At 47.1% G+C, this 21,370-nt stretch overlaps 1 protein-coding gene across 1 annotated transcript in view; it reads left to right on the forward strand.

The window, feature by feature from the left end:
* LOC102462623 (broad substrate specificity ATP-binding cassette transporter ABCG2) overlaps window positions 1–21,370 on the forward strand; it is a 69,585-nt gene that overhangs the window by 43,063 nt on the left and 5,152 nt on the right. The window contains exons 10-15 of the mRNA XM_075929561.2: window positions 1,387–1,469; window positions 3,706–3,795; window positions 4,465–4,589; window positions 6,558–6,712; window positions 15,768–15,857; window positions 16,868–16,962. Coding sequence (XP_075785676.2) covers window positions 1,387–1,469; window positions 3,706–3,795; window positions 4,465–4,589; window positions 6,558–6,712; window positions 15,768–15,857; window positions 16,868–16,962 — 638 coding nt within the window. The remainder of the gene's footprint in view (window positions 1–1,386; window positions 1,470–3,705; window positions 3,796–4,464; window positions 4,590–6,557; window positions 6,713–15,767; window positions 15,858–16,867; window positions 16,963–21,370) is intronic.

The following is a 21,370-nucleotide window of genomic DNA, read 5'->3' on the forward strand; positions in this document are numbered from 1 at the left end:
TTCTGGCTTTTTTCTCACAATCTTTTCTATTTCCCAAAACCTAATTAAAAATGGATTTCAAACCCAGTCTATAAATGGTACACAGTTCACTAAGCCATGTTTGCTAATCCTCTCTAAATTGGTTTTGATATGATCCTTTTTTCTCACTATAGTTGACTTAGTGACTGAATTATCCCTGACATTTGGTCCTTTCGGCAGGTTTTTAACATGTATCAAATGCTTTACAGTGTTAAGACTTACGCGTCCCACATGCTTAATCATGATTGAACTGCCCAATACTATTATTTTTTCTGAGATTTTCTTCACTTCTACTTAGTGTTAAGAAATTGTGACACACAGATATAATCATGCTGATTATATCACTGAATCCACTGATAATTTTGCTATTTAAAAAAAAAATATCCAAGTTGCATGTTTCTATTTCCACAGAGTCAGATTCGGATACCCTTACTTATGTTGAATAACACTTACTCCATGAGCAGAGTGCTATTTAGTGCAAAGCTGTAAGAATCTTACTCTTAGGGTTAAATCCTGCCCATCTTTAGAGTGAAAAGTCAGTTCCAAAACAACTGTCTAAAGAAACAGAATATGACTTGCCTCAGCTAGCCAACAGGAAATTCTTACCAGAGAGGTGAGTCAACTCTCTCTGGGAGCTAGGCACCTAAATCCAGGTGGTAGGAAGATGCCTAGTTTTACTCAGCAATCCACAAATGGGCATCCACTACCTGGAGTCATTTAGTTTAAGTACTTAAGGCATTTCTTGTGGGAATAAGTTAGGTAGCTGCTCCTTACCACCCAAAAGCAGCCACTGAAGGAGGTGGGGATGGCACTACTTTTTTATAAACTTTTAGCCAATGATTAGAGCACTCACCTGGGTTGTGGAAGACACATGTCAAATTCCCCTTCTCTGCTACAGGGGGAGAAAGGATTTCAGCAGGTATCTTCTACCTCTCAGAAGAATGCTCTAACCATAGAACTCAGTCTCTCCTGCTGAAGCTGTTCTACAGTGGATAACAAATGGAAGTATGATTAGAGCAGGGGAACTGGCCTCAGGTAGCTTCCCTATCACTGGGCAATAGAGTCATTTCCCCCACCCCTTTTCTGGCCTAATGACTGCCCCAATGTGTATAAATACTTAAACTACCATAGTCGAGGGTGTAGGCACCTCTATGCATTTGTGGATTCCACCCCTACCGTTTATATGCTCTAGACCTTCTCTCATCTCTCATTGCTCTGTCTCTAGTTTGCATACATATATTTCTTGTCAAACTATAGTCATCACCTAAATATTTATGTCGTTTTTGCAATTTTGAACTTTTAAAAATATTCATTACAAGTGGATATTGCATTTCTCTTTTTAAATTATTTTATTTTATTTTATTTTAGCTGTGTGTTACAATTTTCCTGGGTCTAGTTGTAGGTGCCATTTTCTTTGGGATAAAAGATGATTTTACCGGTGTGCAAAACAGGTTAGTCAACTCATGCAGTAAATATCAATAGGGCTGATAAAACCTATGTGTTATCACCATAATGAAAATTTGAGGTTAAAAATGAGCTTTTCTTGTCTTTTGTGAGCTACCACATTAAAGCAAATGCATACCTATCAGACATAAATTACAAAATAATCTCTAATCCTGCTGTGAGCAATATTTGGCTAGATCTCTCCAACTACGTAGAGTTCATTGCAGAGTTGAGTTGTAGGGGCCATGGGCAGTCAGTGAAGGTAGGTCTGGGGCTTGCCGCTCCCAGCCCACTGACTCTAGGAGTTATCTCCACTGCGGCTCTGCAGAGCAGCCCCCCCTTATCAACTAATCGTGTAGTTGATACAAATTGTATCGATTACATGATTAGCCAAATAACCACTCTTCAACATCCTTAACGTCTATTACTTTTTAAGTTTTAATGAGTTTTACTAAACAAGTTAAGGGCCTCAGTCCACTCTTAGGTTATGTCTACACTACAATTTTTTGCGGCAGAAAATATGCTAATGAGGGACTCATTAGCATGTGTCACGATGTCATTAGCATATTTTCTGCCGATTCTTTTTGTGCAAGGGGTTTTTGCCCAAAAAGAAGCAGTGTAGCCGATTCCGTTTTGTGCAAAAAACCCTTTTCCCACAAGGTCCTTATGCCTGTCCGGGAGAGGCATAAGGATCTTGTGGAAAAAGGGGTTTTTGCGCAAAACGGAAGTGGCTACACTGCTTCTTTTTGGGCAAAAACCCCTTCCGCAAAAAGAATCGGCAGAAAATATGCTAATGACATCGCAACACATGCTAATGAGTCCCTTATTAGCATATTTTCTGCCGCAAAAAATTGTAGTGTAGTGTAACCTAAGAGTGGACTGAGGCCGTTAACTTGTTTAGTAAAACTCATTAAAACTTAAAAAGTAATAGACGTTAAGGATGTTGAAGAGTGGTTATTTGGCAGAGCCGCAGTGGAGATAACTCCTAGAGTCAGCGTGAGCCATGACTGAACAGTCCCAGATGGTGTTGGCTCCAGACCGCGGTGGCTCTGCATTTTAAATGCAGTAAGTGCCACTAGGCTCTTACTACATTTAAAATGCAGAGCCGCAGTGCAGGTGGCTCCTGGAGCTGGTGTGAGCTGGGACCAAGCAGTCCTGGCACATGCTAGCTCTAGGACCGCTGAGCCTTACTACAGTTAAGGGCCCATTTCTTACTACATTTAAAATACAGAGGCACAGTGGTCCTGGGCTGACGTGAGCTGCGATTGCTCAGTCCTGGCTCGCACCAGATCCAGCAGCCCCTGTTCATGGCAGCCCACGCTGGCCATGGGCTGGCCATGGGCTGGGGCTGCTCCCCACTGGGATCCCCAAAGACAGGGGCTGCTGCCAGAGCAGCATCTGCCCACAGCGAACCTTGGCCCACCGCAGACAGAGACTGCTTCGCAGCAGCCTTCCCTCCATTTCTTCTCCCCACTCCCTGCTATCTCTGGTAGAGTCAACTGAGGGCGGCAGGTGACTCCTCCCAGCTTTTAAGCTGACTTCCCCCAGCATCGGCTCCTGTTTTGCCACCCCCCTTGCTGCCTCTGATACAGGCAGCAAGGGGGGGAGGAAGCGAGTAGTCAAGTACTCGCCTCAACTATCCAATAAGTTTAGCCAGTGCTTGGTTCTGCCCTGAGGGCAGGGGACTGGACTCGATGACCCATTGAGGTCCCTTCCAGTTCTATGATTTGATGATTCTACTTGACTACTCGCTTACATCCCTAATACATGTATGAAGATAATTGGTTTAGCTGTTTGAATGAAAATGCTTTAAAACTTGTTTTCCCGGGTCTATTTTAGGGACACAATTATTCAGGATTCAGCTAATGAATCTCACTTAAGGATACTTTGCTTCTCTGGTGATGAGTTATTAAATGTTATGAATTAGTTAAGGAAACCAACACGACCAGAAAAGCATAATAAAATATACTTTGCTCATTTATATTTTGTAAAGAATTCTTAGTTATATAAATCCATCCTACAGTATCTATTTTTAAATCTCTGCTGAGAAATAAGGAAAGACAGGAAATTTGTGCATGAATTATCGAGTATGTGGAGAGAAAAGCACATAATGGTGAATGCCAGTAGTTTTTCAGAAGAGTTTAGACATGGTCTTTAATAAAAGTACTGAAAATATATGCAAAATAAATTAATAAAGAATGTATGTAGCTGATTTTGTAAGTGTAAATATTTGTTTTACCATAGAGTTGGAGCAATGTTCTTCATGACTACCAATCAATGTTTCAGCAGTATTTCAGCTATTGAACTTTTTGTCGTGGAAAAAAAGATATTTATGTAAGTGAAGCTGGATGTAATGGGTTACATTTTCTGTTGTTAACAATGCTTATTCAGCTGCTAGTCTTTTTGTCACCTTATTAAATTGTCATCCACATATGACAATTTAGTTATTCATACTGATCAAATTATTCATTACAAGTTGTTTTCATTGCAAACATATTTTTAAATCCTGTTAGTAGATTGTTTGCAAATTAAATCATCACTTGTGTGGATAGTTTTGTGTGGATGGTTTTATCCATAAAACCTCATAGTTTAGATAGTCACATTGCAAGTTGTTTGCTTACTTCGGTTACCAGAATCATATGGAGTTGATAATAATTGGGTACCGGGAACTTTACAGGCTTTCTGTAAGTTGTGTGTTTTCATTATGCAAGCTGTACATTAAAGATTATGGGTAATACTGAGAGGTCTGTGTACACAATTGTGTACAACAATATGCATGCATATTTGCATTTGTAATGATCAAAATTGTAATTATGCATCTCATTGGCCATTTGTATGTGTAATTACAGTATGTGCAGAAATGCATTCTTATTTATCCATTTGGAATTGCATGCATGATTTATCAAAACCTGTCCATATGTGAAAATGGTTTGATTGAAAATAGTTTGATTGCTTTATAATTGATGCGGTATGAAATATGCTGTATATATTTCTGTGTTTTAGACATGAATATATCAGTGGGTACTACAGAGTGTCTTCATACTTCATCTCAAAGCTAATGGCTGATCTAATACCCATGAGGACTTTACCAAGCATCATCTTTACCTGTATAATTTATTTCATGTTAGGTAAGTGCCCTATCCACAAGTTGTATTAAAACTAAAAAGAAAATTGCTTCAGAACCAAGAGTACTGATGGTGTTATCTCGCCCTTTGGCTTGAAGCAATTTTATATACAAATTTACAGCTTGGTTCAATGGCTCTCTACACCCCCACTATACACATTGTTCAAACATCCCTATTAGCAGAATGCAAGAACAGAACAAATATCATCTCTAGTCTGAGTTTTTCCTTAAAGAGATGAGCCACCAGGGCACTATTAGGCTATACAGTAAGAATATTTACATGAAACAGAGGTGATTCAGAAACCAATGCCTAATCTACAGTTGCCAAGCACCCCCTGGGAGTTTTGGCATTCCAATACTCATGGGTGACCTGTCCCCACTGGAAACAAGTGAAATACTATTTGATGTGCATTGCTTATTGCTGATTTCAACTGCTATATGGCGTGAGGTGTGAGCTGCTCTCTACACAGTTTTTCTATGGTGATAACTTGAGCCACTAGTGAATCAAGAAGCTGCCTCTTTTACCTTGGCTTGGCTGAGACACATTACAGCTTTTTCTCCCTTCATGTAACTGAAAAATTCCATCTACAATCCCTCAACTGCTTCCACAAATACACATACCAATTCTGTTCTAGATCAATGATTCTCAAACTGAAAGCCATGGACCATTATTGGTCCGCGGCCGCCTCCCAGGTGGTTTGTGGTTCAAGTTCAGCCCCCTCTTCCTCCTTCAGCAGAGAGCCCACGCTGGCTCTGCAGCCTTTTCCTCCCTCCCCCAGATGGTTGGAGCACCAGTGTTGGATTCCTGCTGGGGGGGGGACCCCAAGCCTCTCTGCACGATCCAGCTTGCAGGGAACAAGTGCTCACCCTCCTCTGGCTGGGGAAATAGCAGCACGCGGGCACAATGCTTGGAGGCTTTCCCTGCTGCTCCCATTGGCCAGAATCTGACCAATGGGAGCAGCAGGAGGCAGTGTCTGGGATCAGTGCAGTGTATGAAGGCAAGTAAGTGCCCCCTCATGTCCAGACTCCAACACCTGCAGCCCCCTCACACAACCCCATCTCGCTGAGACCCTGCACACCCAGCCTGCTCCTACATCCTCCTCCCTGGCCAGCCCCCCTTCCCCCAGCCTGCTCCTGCCACCTCCCCCCTGTCCAGACACCCTACCACCAGCCTGCTCCTGCCACCTCCCCCCTGGCCAGACACCCTACCACCAGCCTGCTCCTGTCCCCACCCTCCTGGCCAGATATCTACCTCCAGCACACTCCTGCCTCCTCCCTCCTTGCCAGACACCCTACATCCAGCCTGCTCCAGCATCCTCCTTTGCTCCTGCACCCTCCCCCTTGGCCAGACACCCTACCTCCAGCCCACTCTGCACTCCACCTCATATCCAGATCTCGCACCTTCACCCCCACCTGCACCCTAACTCCTACCCAGATCCTGCACCTTATCTCTCTCTGAAAGCTCTCTTCCACACACTGGACCCTTCATTGTTGTCCCAACCCCAGAGCTAGGGGGATCCACAAAATCCACTAACCCTGGAACCCCAGAAAAGTTAATCTGGCCTATGAAAAGCCCTTTCTTACTGATTAAATTAAACCATTCTCCCTAGCTTCAGCACTAGCAAAATGGCTTGGGTGTAATTATGTAATTAATGGAGTTTCCATTAGCAACTGGTGGTCTACGGAAAGGTCTGTATTGAGCCACGTGGGCCACGGGCCAAGAAGTTTGAGAACCACTGATTCTAGACAAATTCCCTTGTCTTTGTGCCTGTGAACTTCTCAGAACCAGCAGGGCATAGGAAATTGGGATACCGATCCTTGGGACTTGCAGATAGTAATCCAAAATGCATGGTTTGGTGGGGGGGAAGGCAGACATTTCTTGAATAAATCCTCTCACAAAATTTGTTCTAATAAGTGAGGTCAATTACATATGTTAGGATATACTGACAGCCTTCTTGTTCTGCTCCCTAAGGTTTGAAGCCAAGAGCAGATGCCTTCTTTATAATGATGTTTACTCTTATGATGGTATCCTACACAGCCACTTCTATGGCGCTAGCGATTGCAACAGGACAAGATGTGGTAGCTGTGGCTAATCTACTCATGACCATCACATTTGTTTTTATGATTGTGAGTAGCATAATTATGTTTTTATTTATTTAGACATAAGCCAAAGCAGCTGTGAAATTCAGAGTCAGATTGAGATCTGAATTTGAATTCTGCAAAAGAAAATCAAGAATCTGGAGCTTTTATGTTCCACTTTGTCCCAATACATACATTTAGGCCCTCCAATAGGGCAGGGCAAAGGGAGCAGCTGTCCCAGGATCCAGCGATTCAAAGGGGCCCAACGCTCCCAGCTGTTGCTGCCACTACTGTGGCGGTGTAGCCAGAGTCCCGGACGCTTTAATTTGCTGCCAAAGCCCCTCAGGACAGTGCTGGAAGAAGGGCCGACATCACAGTCCAAGTGGCTATGATGGCCTGCTACCCCAGCCCTGCTCCTTCTACCCAAGGCCCCGCCCCTTTCGGGAGCATGGAGCTGGTCCCTCCATCCCTCATCCAGGGGTCTAATGAGTCTGTCAGCTCACCTGCATACATTAACGAAAATCACAAAATTCAGTCTTGTTTCTGAACTTCTGCAGAAATGTGGGGTTATGGTGGATTTTGTATTTGATGTTGTAGTTAGGGTCAAGGTTTAGTGGTAAGAATCATGGGGAAGAAGAGGGGATGGATCATGCCAGAGGTAAGAGTGGGTGTGGTGTGCTGTATGATTTTCAATTAATGCATAGTTTCCTGTAGGACTGTTGCAACCAGCAAAATCTAGAGAGAACCTGAGCTGATCCATGGTGGGGGAGCAGAGAGGAGGCTTAGGCGTGATCTATACTATGCATTTAGGTAGAAGTTAACTACATTAGATTGATTTTCTAATCAGTGAGTTCACACTACTGTCACCTTCACAGGCTGTTAAAGTTGGTTTTGGTGGTACTCCTTTTCACGGGGAGTAACTAAATTGACTTTATAGTAGTGTACATGCAGCATTGTGAAAGTCGACTTTCTGGGCCTCTGAGAGGTGTACCACAGTGCACTGCTATGATGGCTCTGGCCAGGATTTGCGACTCTACAGTAATTCCTCACTATAGATATGTTTCAGAAAATGATCGTGTTAAGTGAAAACGTGTTATACGGGATCAATTTTCCCATTGAAAATAATGGAAAAGATGGGGGTTGCGTTTCAAGTGGTGGTGTCTGTTGGGACCGGGACATAAGGTTGGGGAAGAAAGGGGACTGGGTTATAGCAGGGAGGGGAGGTGTTTGGCTCTGGGGAAGGAAAGGGGAGGAGAGAAGAGGGGGATTTTGTGTTTGACATAATATTTTATTTAAAAATGAAGCCTGGCCAATTGGGGCGAATCCCCATCTGGCCGCAGCATCATAACACGCCTGCACCCCCCCAGACTCCAAACCTGAGCCAATCATACACTGGAACCCCCTGTCCTGAGCCTCTCACATCCCCAAGCTCCTGCACCCCCACATCCCCAGTCTTCTGCCACAACACTCCTGTACCATCCGCACACTGCAAATCTGTGTCCTGAGCCCATCATACTCCCAGCCTCCCTGCACTGAGCCCTTCATGAACCCAGCCCAAACTCTTGCACTTTCACAGCCACAAGCCTGCAGCTTTCTCAGCACCCCAACCCTCCCCCTGACCTCAACACTCTCCATCCTGGAGCCCCCTCCCTGAGCCAGCATCCTCTTCTCTACTCCTCCTGCACCCAAATTCCCTCCCAGAGTTTGTACCTCTCACCCCTTCCCAGTGCTTTTTTGTGATGGTATGCCCCGGGACGGTGTACCGGCACCTATTTTCTCCCGACGTGCGGAGAAATTTTTTTTTTTTTTTTTTTTTGCTCAACAGCTCTTTCCTCCACCCCCTGGTACATGGTTCTTCACACTCTATCCACCCCTATTTTGGCTCTTCGTCTCTAGCTGGTTGGCCACCCCTGTATTAGGGGAATGGAGGAACATGCTCCTTGAGGAGATACATGCTGAATGTGAGTACAGGCGAGCATTCAGGGACTGGAAACTAAGAAACCAGAAGAGACTGTCATTCATGGTGAATGTGATGGACCACATGGTGGCTTTCCAGGATGTGTTCCTGCAGAGGCCCCTCTCCAGCCTTTGCAGAGTAACATTCCCTCATTACCGGGATCCATAGACTTCTCTCCTGGGGCCCTAGAACACTTGTGTATGTTTGTGTGTGAAGTCAAGGGCATCCTCCATGCTGTATCGCCAGAGCAAAAGGCTTTCCTTCCCACATCACTGATTCCTCCCCCGCCCACTCCCAACCTGAACTCCTTTTCTTTTAATTTGTGTTTCCTAAATAAAATCACATGATGTCTGAAACAGCAGTCTCTTTATTGCTTGTTTTGAGGATGGAGGAGAACAGAAGAAGCAAGCATAGTGAAAGCTGGGGCATATTGATAAGTGCAACAGGCAACTCTCAAATTTGACCATTCATAAAGCCATCTTTCAATGTATCTCTGAATCATTGCCCCTCACTGAGCTTTCCTTATTGCCCTGGTGTGTGGCTGCTCATAATGTGTGGGTAGGTACTCTGCCTTAAGACTTCACCCTGTACCATAAACCTTCCCCTTGCCCTCACAAATATTATGGACATAACATGAGCACACAACAGACTGCCACCACGATAGGAATGTTATTTTGCTGAGGTCTAACCCAGTCAGTAAACTACAGAACCTTCCCTTTAAACATCCAGAAGTATGTTCTACCACCATTTTGCACCAGCTCAGCCTGAAGTTGACCTACTCCTTACTGTGGTCCAGGCTGTACCCATGTACAGCTTGCAGCTTTGTGGACAGACAGGAGTTCCTAAAGATGCACATATCATGCACCTTTCCAAACCATTCCATGCTGATGTCAGTGAATTGGTCGTTGTAATCCACCAGTGCCTGCAGCACCATCGAAAAGTACCCTTTACAGTTTATGTGCTCCTTGGCAAGGTGATCAGGGGCTAAGATAGGAATATATGTTCTGTCTGTCACCCCACCACAGTTGGGGAACACCAGCTCAGCAAAGCCTTCCATTATGTCCTCCACATTTCCAAGGGTCACTACTCTATGCATCAGGAGGGGATTGATTGTCTTGGCCATTTAGATCACTACATCTCCCACTGTAGATTTTCCCAAACTGATTCCCATCTAACCAGTAGGGGAATGTCTACACTACCACCCTAGTTCGAACTAGGGTGGTTAATGTAGGCAACCGAAGTTGCAAATGAAGCCCGGGATTTAAATATCCCGGGCTTCATTTGCATCTTGCCGGGTGTCGCCATTTTTAAAGCCCCGGTAGTTCGGACTCCATGCCCGCGGCTACACGCGGCACGGAGTAGGTAGTTCGGATTAGGCTCTCTAATCCGAACTACCGTTACTCCTCGTGGAATGAGGTGTACTGGTAGTTCGGATTAGAGAGCCTAATCCGAACTACCTACTCCATGCTGCGTGTAGCCCCGGGCACGGAGTCCGAACTACCGGGGCTTTAAAAATGGCAGCACCCGGCAAGATGCAAATGAAGCCCGGGATATTTAAATATCCCGGGCTTCATTTGCAACTTTGGTTGCCTACATTAACCACCCTAGTTTGAACTAGGGTGGTAGTGTAGACATACCCTAGCTGTCTGAGGGCAATTGCCACACACTTCTCCATTGTCAGAATGGGTCTCATTCTGGTTTACACTAGGACTTTACACCAAATATAGCCCTCCACGGTTGATTAGCTATGTAATTCATCCACACTACTAAGCCTGTGTGCCATGTTTAGGGAGCACTGAGGTAGAATCCTGTAGTACTAGTTTTCATGAGGAGTAATGCTATTCCTGACCATGTATAGCCAAAGCTAGGCTAGTGTAGATGCTGCGCTGCCAGAAATCCAACCCAATTGGCCTCTGGGAAGCCTCACGTAGCTGCTGACTACTTTGGCCATACCTTGTGTCTCTGGTACTCTGTCACTGAGCTCAAAAAGCCCCTGGAACTGTAGAATGGCCTGTCCCATCTGGCCAGCTTTGCGAGCCCTTTGTGAGCGAACAGCACACCGCGGGACATGTGGACATGAGTTCCACCACCAATCTGTCTGACACTGCAACGACAGTGAGTTCTTGTGCTCCCACAACCTCCACTTCCCAGGGGCACAGAAAAACTCCAGCCTGGAGTGGTCAGGAGATCCTGGACTTCATCAAGGTGTAGGAGGCTGAAGCCATCCTCACAGAGCTCAGGACCAAAAAACAGAGTGCCTATATCTATGGCAGGATTGCAGCCAGCCTCACAGTGAAAGGCCATGCCAGGACCTTTGAGCAGTGCATTGTGAAAATCAAGGAACTGTGGCAGTCCTATCAGAAGGCCAAGGTGTGGTGCAGATGCTCTGGGGTGGCACCTCACACCTGCTGCTTCTGCAACCAGCTGGATGCCATTCTGGAAGGGGGGCAGACAGCTCCCCCACCTTGTTCATCGAGTTGGGACAAGACAAGCCTGGTGTCAGCCTGCAGGAAAGCAGGGTGGCAGAGGGCCACGAGTAGTAGGAGAAAGAGTCTAGCTAGATGAAAATGTCCGAGAGCCAGGAGCTGCTCTTGACGTTGGAGCCAGTCCACTTCTCCCAGAACGTCTCCCAAGCCATTGATGACCCTGTAGAGGGCACTTACAGTGAGTTCTTTAACTGTCTTACTACAAGCAGGATCAGACAATAGGGTGGGTGTGTGTGGCACTCTCTCTCTCTCTCTGCCTGCTCAGCGTGGGGGGTGTGGAATAGCTCTTTCATGTGTCTGCAGATGGAGCACCAGTCTTGAGTTTTGAGCTCCATGAAGCTCTCACATAAGGAATACCTCGATCCTTCTCACAAAGTTCCTGGCGAGGCTAGCCTTCTACTGTCCTCCGCAGTAAGACACTTCCTCACTCCAAGCCACAAGTAAATAGTCTAGTGTCATGGAACCACACAGCACTGCAGCATAAAAACCAAGTTCAGGCCACATTCGCTCCTGATCAATTGCGGTGATGTGGAAAAGACTGATATCTTGCTTGGGAACCTGGAGGGATGAGGAGGAAGAGGGGAACCTATTAGCACTTTCTCCAGCAAACCTTGAGCGCTGCTCACACATCCCCCCCTTCTCCCACAGTCAGGAAAAGAAGGATTCTCTCCCGCAAGCTATGAGTGCCTCTCACATATTCTCCCCTCCCCCTATGAGCAGGAAAAGAAGCACTCTCTCCAGCAAGTTGCAATGCCAGACCTGGCGTGTGTCAGACACAGCTGGAAGCCGAACCACTCCAATTCCGCTCCCACCTACAGGCTCCTGGCATGGTTGGGAAAGTTGCACTATCTGAGAAGCTGCATGTGTTGGACACACCAGGAAGCCATCCTCTGCTGCCACCCCCTTTCTGCCTGCAGGTTCGTGGTCTGGCTGTCCCATTACCATGGCTGCCTGCCTCCAGACCAAGTGTGTCCCACTGCTCCCTTGAGACATCTGTGCATCTGCTGTAAAGTGCCCCTTTTAAAGCAAAAATGTGATCTTGCATGAAGCATATCACAATTATCTGAACTGAGACCGTCAGTGTAGGCTAAGGGATTGGGGTAGGCTTCACACAAAGTGTCTATTGTGATGTCTACCCTTGTAACTTTTCTTTACAACTGGGACAGCTGCCAACTCGGTGCATCCTAAACCTCCCACTGCAGCTGCCTGCCTGGCTCACATCAGCAGGCAAAAACACACCAGGAACAACATGTTCAGGGCGCAAATGTATGGCTTGCACTCTCTCATGTAGGAGATCCCGGCAGAGTGGCAGGACTGGGTCACTGAGCGGAAGGAGAGGAGGGCCGAGCAGCAGGAGAGGAAGGCCACCAGGGAGCAGCTCACATGCTAGCATGAGACAATGTTCCCCACCCTGACATCTTTGATGGAGTGAATGACAACCTGCCTAGAACAGGCCACTGACCAGCCCTCCACCCATCCCTTGGGTTCCACTGCCAAGGTCAGAAGGGGCTGCCGAGGCCCCAGGACACGGGGGAAACCTCAAGGGCAGCCGGAACCTCCAGGTCATCTGGAGGCAAGACGGCAGTCCCACTCCCGTTCCTGAGCCCCCCTCCCCTCTTCTAGTTCCCAATCCATTCCATTCCCTGTAGTTTTTCCCCAAATAAATACTCCTGTCTTTGAACAACAGTCTTTTTATTGCTTGAACTGCAGAAGCAGTTGGGTAGGGACAGCATGGCAAAGGAGGGGAAGAGTGAGGGATGAAAGGCAAACACAGGGAATGCCGGGGCACCTTGTGGAGAGCCACCAGGGTAAGTCTCAACCCTGGCCTTGCATAAAACTGTCCTTCAAGGTGTCCCTGATTAGCACTGCCCTTGCTGTGCTCTCCTTATGGCACTAGTGTTCGACTGCTCAAACTCTCAGGGCAGCCTCAGCCTCCTATACCTGCCCTTTAAACATCTGAATGCACATTCCACCACCATTCTGCACCTGCTCGGCCTGTCGTTGAACTCCTCCTTGCTGGCGTCCAGGCAGACTGTGTAGGGCTTCATGAGCCAGGGGAGCAAGGAGTAGGCTGGATTGCCCAGGATCACTATGAACATGTCCAACTCTCTGACTATGATGGTCTGGTCTGAGAAACAAGTTCCAGCATGCATCTTTCGGAAGAGGCAGAAGTTCTGAAAAATGCGCGCCTCATGGGATTTTCCTGATCTCCCACATTGATGTCAGTGAAGCATCCCTTGAGATCTGTGAACGCCTTCAGCAAGTTCTCCTTGATGTACTCTGAGGCACGGTGGTCAGGGGCCAGGATGGGGATGTGCGTTCCATCTATGGCATCTCTGCAGTTAGGGAAGCCCATGGCAGCAAAGCCCTCCATGATGTTGTCCACGTTCCCCAGAATCACATCCCCATAGTAGGATGTTATTGATGGCCTTGGCTACTTGTATAAGAACAGACCCGACTGTTGATTTCTGCACCCCAAACTGGTTCCAACTGAGTGATAATTGTCTGGTGTAGCAAGCATCCAAAGGGCAATGACCATGCACTTTTGCAAGGTCAGAGCGGGTCTTGTGCAGGTATCCTGTTGTCTAAGAGCAGGGGTGAGCCATTTGCAGTGCTTCAGGGGATGTGGAGGTTCTTCAGCCACTTCTTATCATCCCATCCCTGCATACGATGAGGCATTCCCACCAGTCTGAGCTTGTCTCCTAATGCCAAAAGCAGTGTTCCACTGTATCCAAGGGAGTGAGTGGCAGCCACAGTAGCATGAGCACCAGGACTTGCCTGAGCAGGGTTTCTGGGCCACGCTGAGGTTTGTTGTCCTACTCTTCCTTCTCTTCCTTCTCTTCCTGGTGGAACAACATGTGGGGTGCTCTCCAAGTACTGTGCCATGAAACAGCACAAGAGACATAAGCATGGCAATGCTTTCCAGCACCTCAGGCTCCATGCTCATAGTGCTGTGGTGTCTGCACAAGTAACCAGGGCACAAAAAGGCAAGTGCACACCGTGGCTCCTTTATGCCTTCTGGGACACAGCTGACATGAGCCCCTGTAAGCAGTAGGGATATAATAGTGTAGTCAATTAACCAATTAATTGATAAGCAAAAGCGTATAGGTTAATGCTACAGACTACAAGCATTTCCCTCCTCCCGCCTTGCCAGTAACTTTTTTAGCAGGCTGGCCAGCAGCCCGGCTCAGTCCTGGCTTCTGATGGATCTGCCTCTTTATCAGAGGCAGCAGCACAAGGCGACAGGCAGCTGGTCCGGAGGGGGAGCTTTTTTTAAACTCCAGGCAGGTTGGCAGGGTACTCCTCAGGGATGAAACCAGAGTGGACTGGCTACTGGTCCTGCCCCAAGAAACTATAGAACAGTTGACTAACCAATAAGAATTGATGAGGTTACTCAACGATTCAATTAACCGATATTTAACATCCCTAATAAGCAACCACTCTCAATTTTTTGACTCAGTGAACACCGAAAGCATAGGTCGGACTGCCAAGCTCTCCACGGTGCCTCCTTGCTCTCTGAATTGCCTGTAGGGTCCATAAATATTGACGTACTATCTCAGACAACATTCGATTTTTGCCCATATTGGGGACAGGGCCTTGCACTTTCTCAACATTGGGTGCCCAGAAATCGCCCAGAATAGATGTGGTCTTCTCTCATAGGGTATGTCTACACTAGCCAACCTAGTTCAAACTAGGATGGCTAGTATAGTCATTCAAACTTGGAAATGAAGCCCGGGATTAAAATATCCCGGGCTTTATTTGCATGTTCCCGGGCGCCGCCATTTTTAAATGCCCGGTAGTTCGAACTCCCTGCCCGTGGCTACATGTGGCACGGGCTAGGTAGTTGGAATTAAAGCTCCTAATTCGAACTACCGTTACTCCTCCTGCAAGGAGGAGTAACGGTAGTTCGAATTAGGAGCTTTAATTCCAACTACCTAGCACACGCCACATGTAGCCGTGGGCAGGGAGTTCGAACTACCGGGCATTTAAAAATGGCGGCACCCGGGAACATGCAAATAAAGGCCGGGATATTTAAATCCTGGTCTTCATTTGAAAGTTTGAATGACTACATTAGCCACCCTAGTTCGAACTAGGGTAGCAGTGTAGACATACCCATAGTGTAGACATGCCCTAGCAAACTAGAATTTGACATTATATTAATAGATCAGACAAAAGAGGTATATGTGGGCTGCAATGTAGTGTGGATAAGAGAATATCTAGCTTTCCACCTAGGGAAACACAGCGTCAGACAGTGATATCAGGACCATTTGGGAAAATTCTTCCTTGATACACTCAGTATGGCTCTTCAAAAGTGTCTGTTTGCCTTGTTTTTGTCCAGTTGCCATAAAGAAGCAAAGGCAGTGAGGTTGGAAAATAGAAAATACAATTTCATATTTAAAAACCATATCTTAGCAAAACCCTGATTTGAGGTTCTAAAGTAAACCAGCATAACCAATCTCTGTAGGAGTTATTTTTGGTCTGACTGGAGGACATAAACCTCTTATTATTCCCCAGTGTAATATGGTATAGACTTCTGTAAAACACATAGATCTAATGGGAGTTACTTGTGCACATTTGGTTAGTAATAGTGATTTGCATGGAGAACAGTTCCTGTGAAATGAAATTTAGATTTTTTTTATTATGTCTTTACTGTCTACAGATTTTCTCCGGGTTGTTGGTAAATCTCACGAGCATCATGTCTTGGCTCTCCTGGTTGCAATATTTCAGCATTCCTCGATATGCCATGACAGTAAGTGCTATGTTTTCATGTGCATTGGGTTTAGAAGCATTCATGAAAAGGGATCATCTACATCTGATGGGAAAAATGAATCCAAGTTCCATTGATTAGTGAGCAAAGGGCAAGCTGTTAAAACATATTGAAATTAAAACTTGACATGGCACACTTTAGTCAAAAGGCATGAGGGGGTTACAGATACAACAGCTAAAAGTGATTACTGTATAGGAGTCAGTGTCTCCTATCTGCAGACAGTTCAAATGTGCAGAGATGTGTGGGTATTTAAATAACTATATCTCAGTTATAACTATATTGGGCTATAGTTTGCAAAAACACTATATAAGATGAAACAGTACTGTATTATTTAAAAACAAGAGAGATTTGCTGTTCTTCACAAAGTTGCTTTAGTCACACAAAATATTTATCTTAAAAAAAACCCTGAAAGTGAATAGGTGGAATTATATGAGCATTTTCAGGAGGTGGACTTGATAAGAGTTGGATCTTTTCCATCTCTAACTCCAATAATATTATTTTTAGGCAGCTAAGTTAGTAATGCAGTTATCATGGAAAATAGAGTCAATCGGAGCCTGGGGGTAGGGGAGTACGTGAAGCCTCCTCCCGCCCTGCCAGGAGCGTGCTGCACGCCCTCCTTTCAGGGCAGGGGTAGGATGGAGAAAACTTCATGCGCTTCCCCCCTGCCCTCAGGCACTATTTGGCCTGGGGGCAGGGCAGTGGCAGGGCCTCCATGGGCCGGATCAACCCGCTTGGCGGCCTGCGAAGGTCCTTTTGCCCACCCTTGCTTTTGAGAGTGCTGGGATAGACAGCTGCTGTATATGGGGTGCTGAATAAGCTATATTCTTATATCATGTATTCAACTATACTTTTACAATCAAAATAAGCTATGCCATTATATTAGAAAAGGTGGAATTATCTGAGATCATAAGCCAGGCCTGGGCCAAATATGGAATATTCACAATCACTTTAAATAGCTATTCAGTTATTGTTTTCTTCTTTTATCTTAAAAGGCTTTGCAAATTAATGAATTTACTGATCTGAAATTTTGCAATGATAGCACTAATACAAGTCCGACGGATATGAACTGCACACAACTTAGCCAACCGTAAGTATATGTTTTGCATTAAAATAAATCCCACTACAAGGCATCCACAAGATTTCAAGAGTTTTTTGAATGTTAGAGAATTGGAGGTGCATTCACTACCTACAGTAGGATTCTTTACAGTAATATTTCTTTAAGAATAAGAAAAAAGCATTTGGGTTTAGGGTTTGTTTATTTATTTATTTATTTATTTGGCATTGTGTGTATTGCGATAACATGCTGCAAAGGCCATTTAAAAAAAAGAAACAGTAAAGGTATTGTAGTGCAGTAGAGCTTCGGAAGGGGCTCCTCCCCCTCTGGGTCAGTGGGCAACCACTCTGCCCCACTACACTCAGCTTAGTCTCTTCCGGGAATTAGCTGTGGTTTTTCAGCTCTGGGACAGTCCACAGTCTCAGATAGCCGTCAGTGGCAAACAGTTCTCTGGCCAACCCTGATTCAGGGCGGGGCAGCAGGCAAATAAACAGTTCAGAACCCAGGCCTTTATTCAGGGTGTCACAGCAAACAAACAGTTCTGAGCCCAGTCACTTATTCAGGGAGGGGCGGCAAACAAACAAATAAACAGTTCTCAAGTCCTAGTCGCTACAAATCCAGGTAGGCCCCCTTGCTCAGGCAGGGATCTGGCAGGTTCAGGTTGCTGTTCAGGAACAGCGGAGGGGGGAAACTGCCACCCAAGAGTGGGGTGGCAGGGGGGACACAGGCCCACCCACTCCACTGTGTTCCAGCCTAGGGCCCTAGTAGCAGCAGAGCAGTCTGCTGCTGGGTCAGTGGAGATTTGTACTGCAACACACTGACCTGGTTCTGGCCCAGCCAAACAGTGGTCGACTACCCCAGGGCTCTTTTCACACTCTGCCTCGGGCTGTACCTGGGCCCTGTAAAGGTCCTTAGGGCTCCATCGCTTTGGAACCTCTGGCCAGGTAAGCAGTCCTTCTAGGCAGTCACCCAGTTGTGGGCCCAGCGGCCTAGGCCAGTTTTTGGCTTCCCCTGGGTTCAGCTCCTCATTTGGGCACATAGGGTAGGCTTCCAGCTCCTTCTGCCATTGGGCCCTAACTGGCCTCTCTGGCCAGCCTTTTATATTCCTGGCCCCGTGTCATGGCTTCCGGTCAGGAGGGTTGCAGGGCCAGGTTCTGCCCTCCAATGCTCTGGGAGAAGCTTCTACCCCTCGGGGTCAGTGTGCGGCCATTCCACCCCACTACAGATATGCATTGCAGTATTGATAAGTCTTTGTGATTTTGCATTCATCATGTCTATTAAAAAAACCTACATAAAACAGCGTATCAGGCAACCTTGCAATATCTACTCACCCACTCACCTGGTAAGCTCACTGCTACTAAACTATTAATCATACTACGTGAAAAATGAAAGTACATATTGAAAAGAATAGGTTGGGTACTTATATAGTTCATCTCACACTCTTTAATGTAGTTATCCTCACAACAACATTGCTGGGGAAAGGATGTGCAGATTGGGGAGGCACAGTGGGTATGCTATGAGTGCAGGACTTGAAGACCTCTTGAGGCCCTTTCCAGTTCTAATAGTCTATTTTTACATTGCATCTGGAAACAAGGCTCTCAACAAGTGCATCTTGTGATAGCATGCTAAAATTAGTTGGGTACACATTTGCACCTTGGGTTCCTAAGCATAGGGCAGGAGGCTTGAAAGCCCCAAAGTGTCAAAGCAAGGTCTACATGACTACACGGCTAGTTTTAGAAGATTAGCGCAAGCCCTGTTAACACAAGTTTGTGGATCCAGATTAAAGGGCTCATTCGCAGATGGAGTGTAGACATATTCAGTGAGACTAAGGCCTAGTCTACAGTAGGAAATTAGGTCGGTATAACACTGTCACTTAGAGATGTGTGAAATCCACCATGAGTGAAGCAGTTAAACCAGCCTAGCCCTTGGTGTAGGCAGTTCTAGGTTGACACGAGAATTCTCCTGTTGATTTAGGTGCAGGATGTGGGGTACTTAAGCTGACAGGAGAACCTTCACTACTATAGTGTCTTCACTTAAACACTACCATAGTGCAGTCACATTCATGCCGTATTTTAAATGTAGACATGCCCTCAAGCAAATAAAAGGTCTATGGGTACGTCTACATTGCAAGCTTCTTTCAGAATAAGCTTTTCCGGAAGAGGTCTTCTGGAAAAGCTTATTTCGAAATAGCACATCCACACACAAAAAGCTCAACGAAATAGCAGTGTGCTATTTCGAAAGATAGTGTCCACACTGATTGGATTCTATCTCGTATTTAAGGCCTCCTGGAACCAGTTCAGGCAGGGCATTAGGTCAGCAGTTGCTTCCGGGTGCTGCTGCCTGAGTCTACCTGAGACGTGCTTAAAGGGCCCCCTTGGACAGCTGTTTCTCAGATTCTTCTGCTTGCTTGCCTACCTCTCTGAGGGACAGCAAAGCATTCCTCTGCGTGCTCTGGTTTCCCTTCCTTTGGACACTGCAGTACTCCTTGGCATAGAGCTGGAGCTGCCTGTGGGCATGTGATGGCTGCACAGTTTCTGCAGGCTGTCTTCATGGTCCTGCATGAGCTCAACTCCAAGCTCATCTTTGAGAACCTCTGCCTGTGGGCAGGAGCAATGCTCTTGCAACTGCACCCTACAGTGGAGAGATGCTTCTGGAGGCTGGACACCAGTTCTGACTGGTGGGACTAGCTGGTGATGGAGCGGTGGGATGACCAGCAGGAGCTCCACAAGTTCCGAATGAGGAAGGAGACATTCATGGAGCTGTGTGCCTGGCTCACCCCTGCCCTCTGATAATGGGACACCCAGATGTGATCCACCATCCCCTTGGAGAAGCAGATCGCCACTACCGTCTGGAAGCTCGCAATACCAGACCGTTACTGGTCTTCCATGGGCAACCAGTTCAGCATGGGAAATTTGACTGTCAGGACCCTCCTCATGGAGGTAAGGCACTGTCGGGCTGCAGTCCCTGGAAGGGGGGGAAGTACTAGAAAAAGGGACCCTCGGAAAAGGGGGGGGTTGAGGTGCGGGGAGTCACCTGGGGTTGGGGGAGAAAGTCCCATCCATAGGGGGTTCTGCAGTCCCAGCCTCACATAGCCTTGGGGGGGGGGGGGAGCAGGATGGAGGGCAGGCTTAATAGGGGCTGGCTGTTGGGGTGTTTTTTTGGGGGAAGGGGAGGCTTGGGGACCTCCAAAGGGCTCAGGTACCCCCTTTGATTCTCTGTTTTGTTTCTTTGTTTGTCTCCTTCTGCAGGTGGTGAGGGCCATAGACACCATCCTGCTGCACAGGGTCATCCGCCTGGGAGACCTGGACCCCATCATGGCTGGATTTGCCACTCTGGGCTTCCTCAAATATGGGGGGGGGGTTATATATGGAACCCACATCCCCATCTGTGCCCCTGATCACTGGGCCACGCAGTATATAAACCACAGGGATACTTTTATATGGTCCTGCAGGCCTTGGTTGACCACCATGGACATTTCACAGACATTTTCATCAGCTGGTCAGGGAAGGTGCACAGCGCCCGCATATTCCACAACTCCAGACTCTACCAGAAGCTGGAGGCTGACACATTCTTCCCCAGTGCAACATCATGGTCAGGGATGTTGAGATGCCACTGTGCATTGCAGGGGACGCGGCCTACCCCTTCATGCCATGGCTAATGAAACCATATATTGGCCACCTGAACCAGATTCAATGGCTACCTGGGAAGGGCCCGCATGCAGTCTGAATACACCTTCGGGTACCTGAAGGTGAGGTTCAGGTGCCTCCTGACTTGCCTCGATGTGTGGGAGCACAACATCCCCCAGGTGATCTGTGTTCTGTTCACCACAACATTGTGGAGAGGAAGGGGGAGGCTTTCCATTTGGGCTGGAAGGGATGGGCTTTCGAGCAGCTGCACACAGCTGCCATCTTCCAGGCCCATCAGATGGGGGGTGCACATCCTGAGGGAAGGGTTTCTCTCAAGGACCCCAGTAACTCTCCCAAGGGCTTCCCCGCTAGGTGCCTATGCCTAGCCCCTCTCTGCCTTTCCCACAACAACCCCTCCCTTCTCCCCCTACAACCTGCCTTCCCTGCAGACCAAATAAACAGGCATGTTTAGTTTTCAAAAACGTAACTTTGGTTTTATTTGAGATAAATGTAACTGGGGACGAAGGGGGTCTGAGACCCTAGATATGGGGAGGCGGGGTGAGAACCTTGGAGGGGGGAAGAGAGGCTCAGAGCTGGGGCTGAGACTGGCTTGTAATTTGGGTGCTCATTCTATTTCATGTCCAGGGACCTTGGCGACCTCGGGGATGGGGGGCTCCTGGGAGGATAGGGGGATAGGCAGGAGAGGGGGCTGGAGAGGGGTCAGGCATGGGAGGGGGGCCAGCAGCTGGAGCAGGGACTGGGACTGCGGCCGGGTACGCCATCATCTCCCAGACAGTTACACACGTGTTGCAGCC

Source organism: Pelodiscus sinensis, chromosome 4 (genome assembly GCF_052426305.1).
Source record: "Pelodiscus sinensis isolate ZL-2025 chromosome 4, ASM5242630v1, whole genome shotgun sequence".
In the NCBI taxonomy this organism is placed as follows: domain Eukaryota; kingdom Metazoa; phylum Chordata; order Testudines; family Trionychidae; genus Pelodiscus; species Pelodiscus sinensis.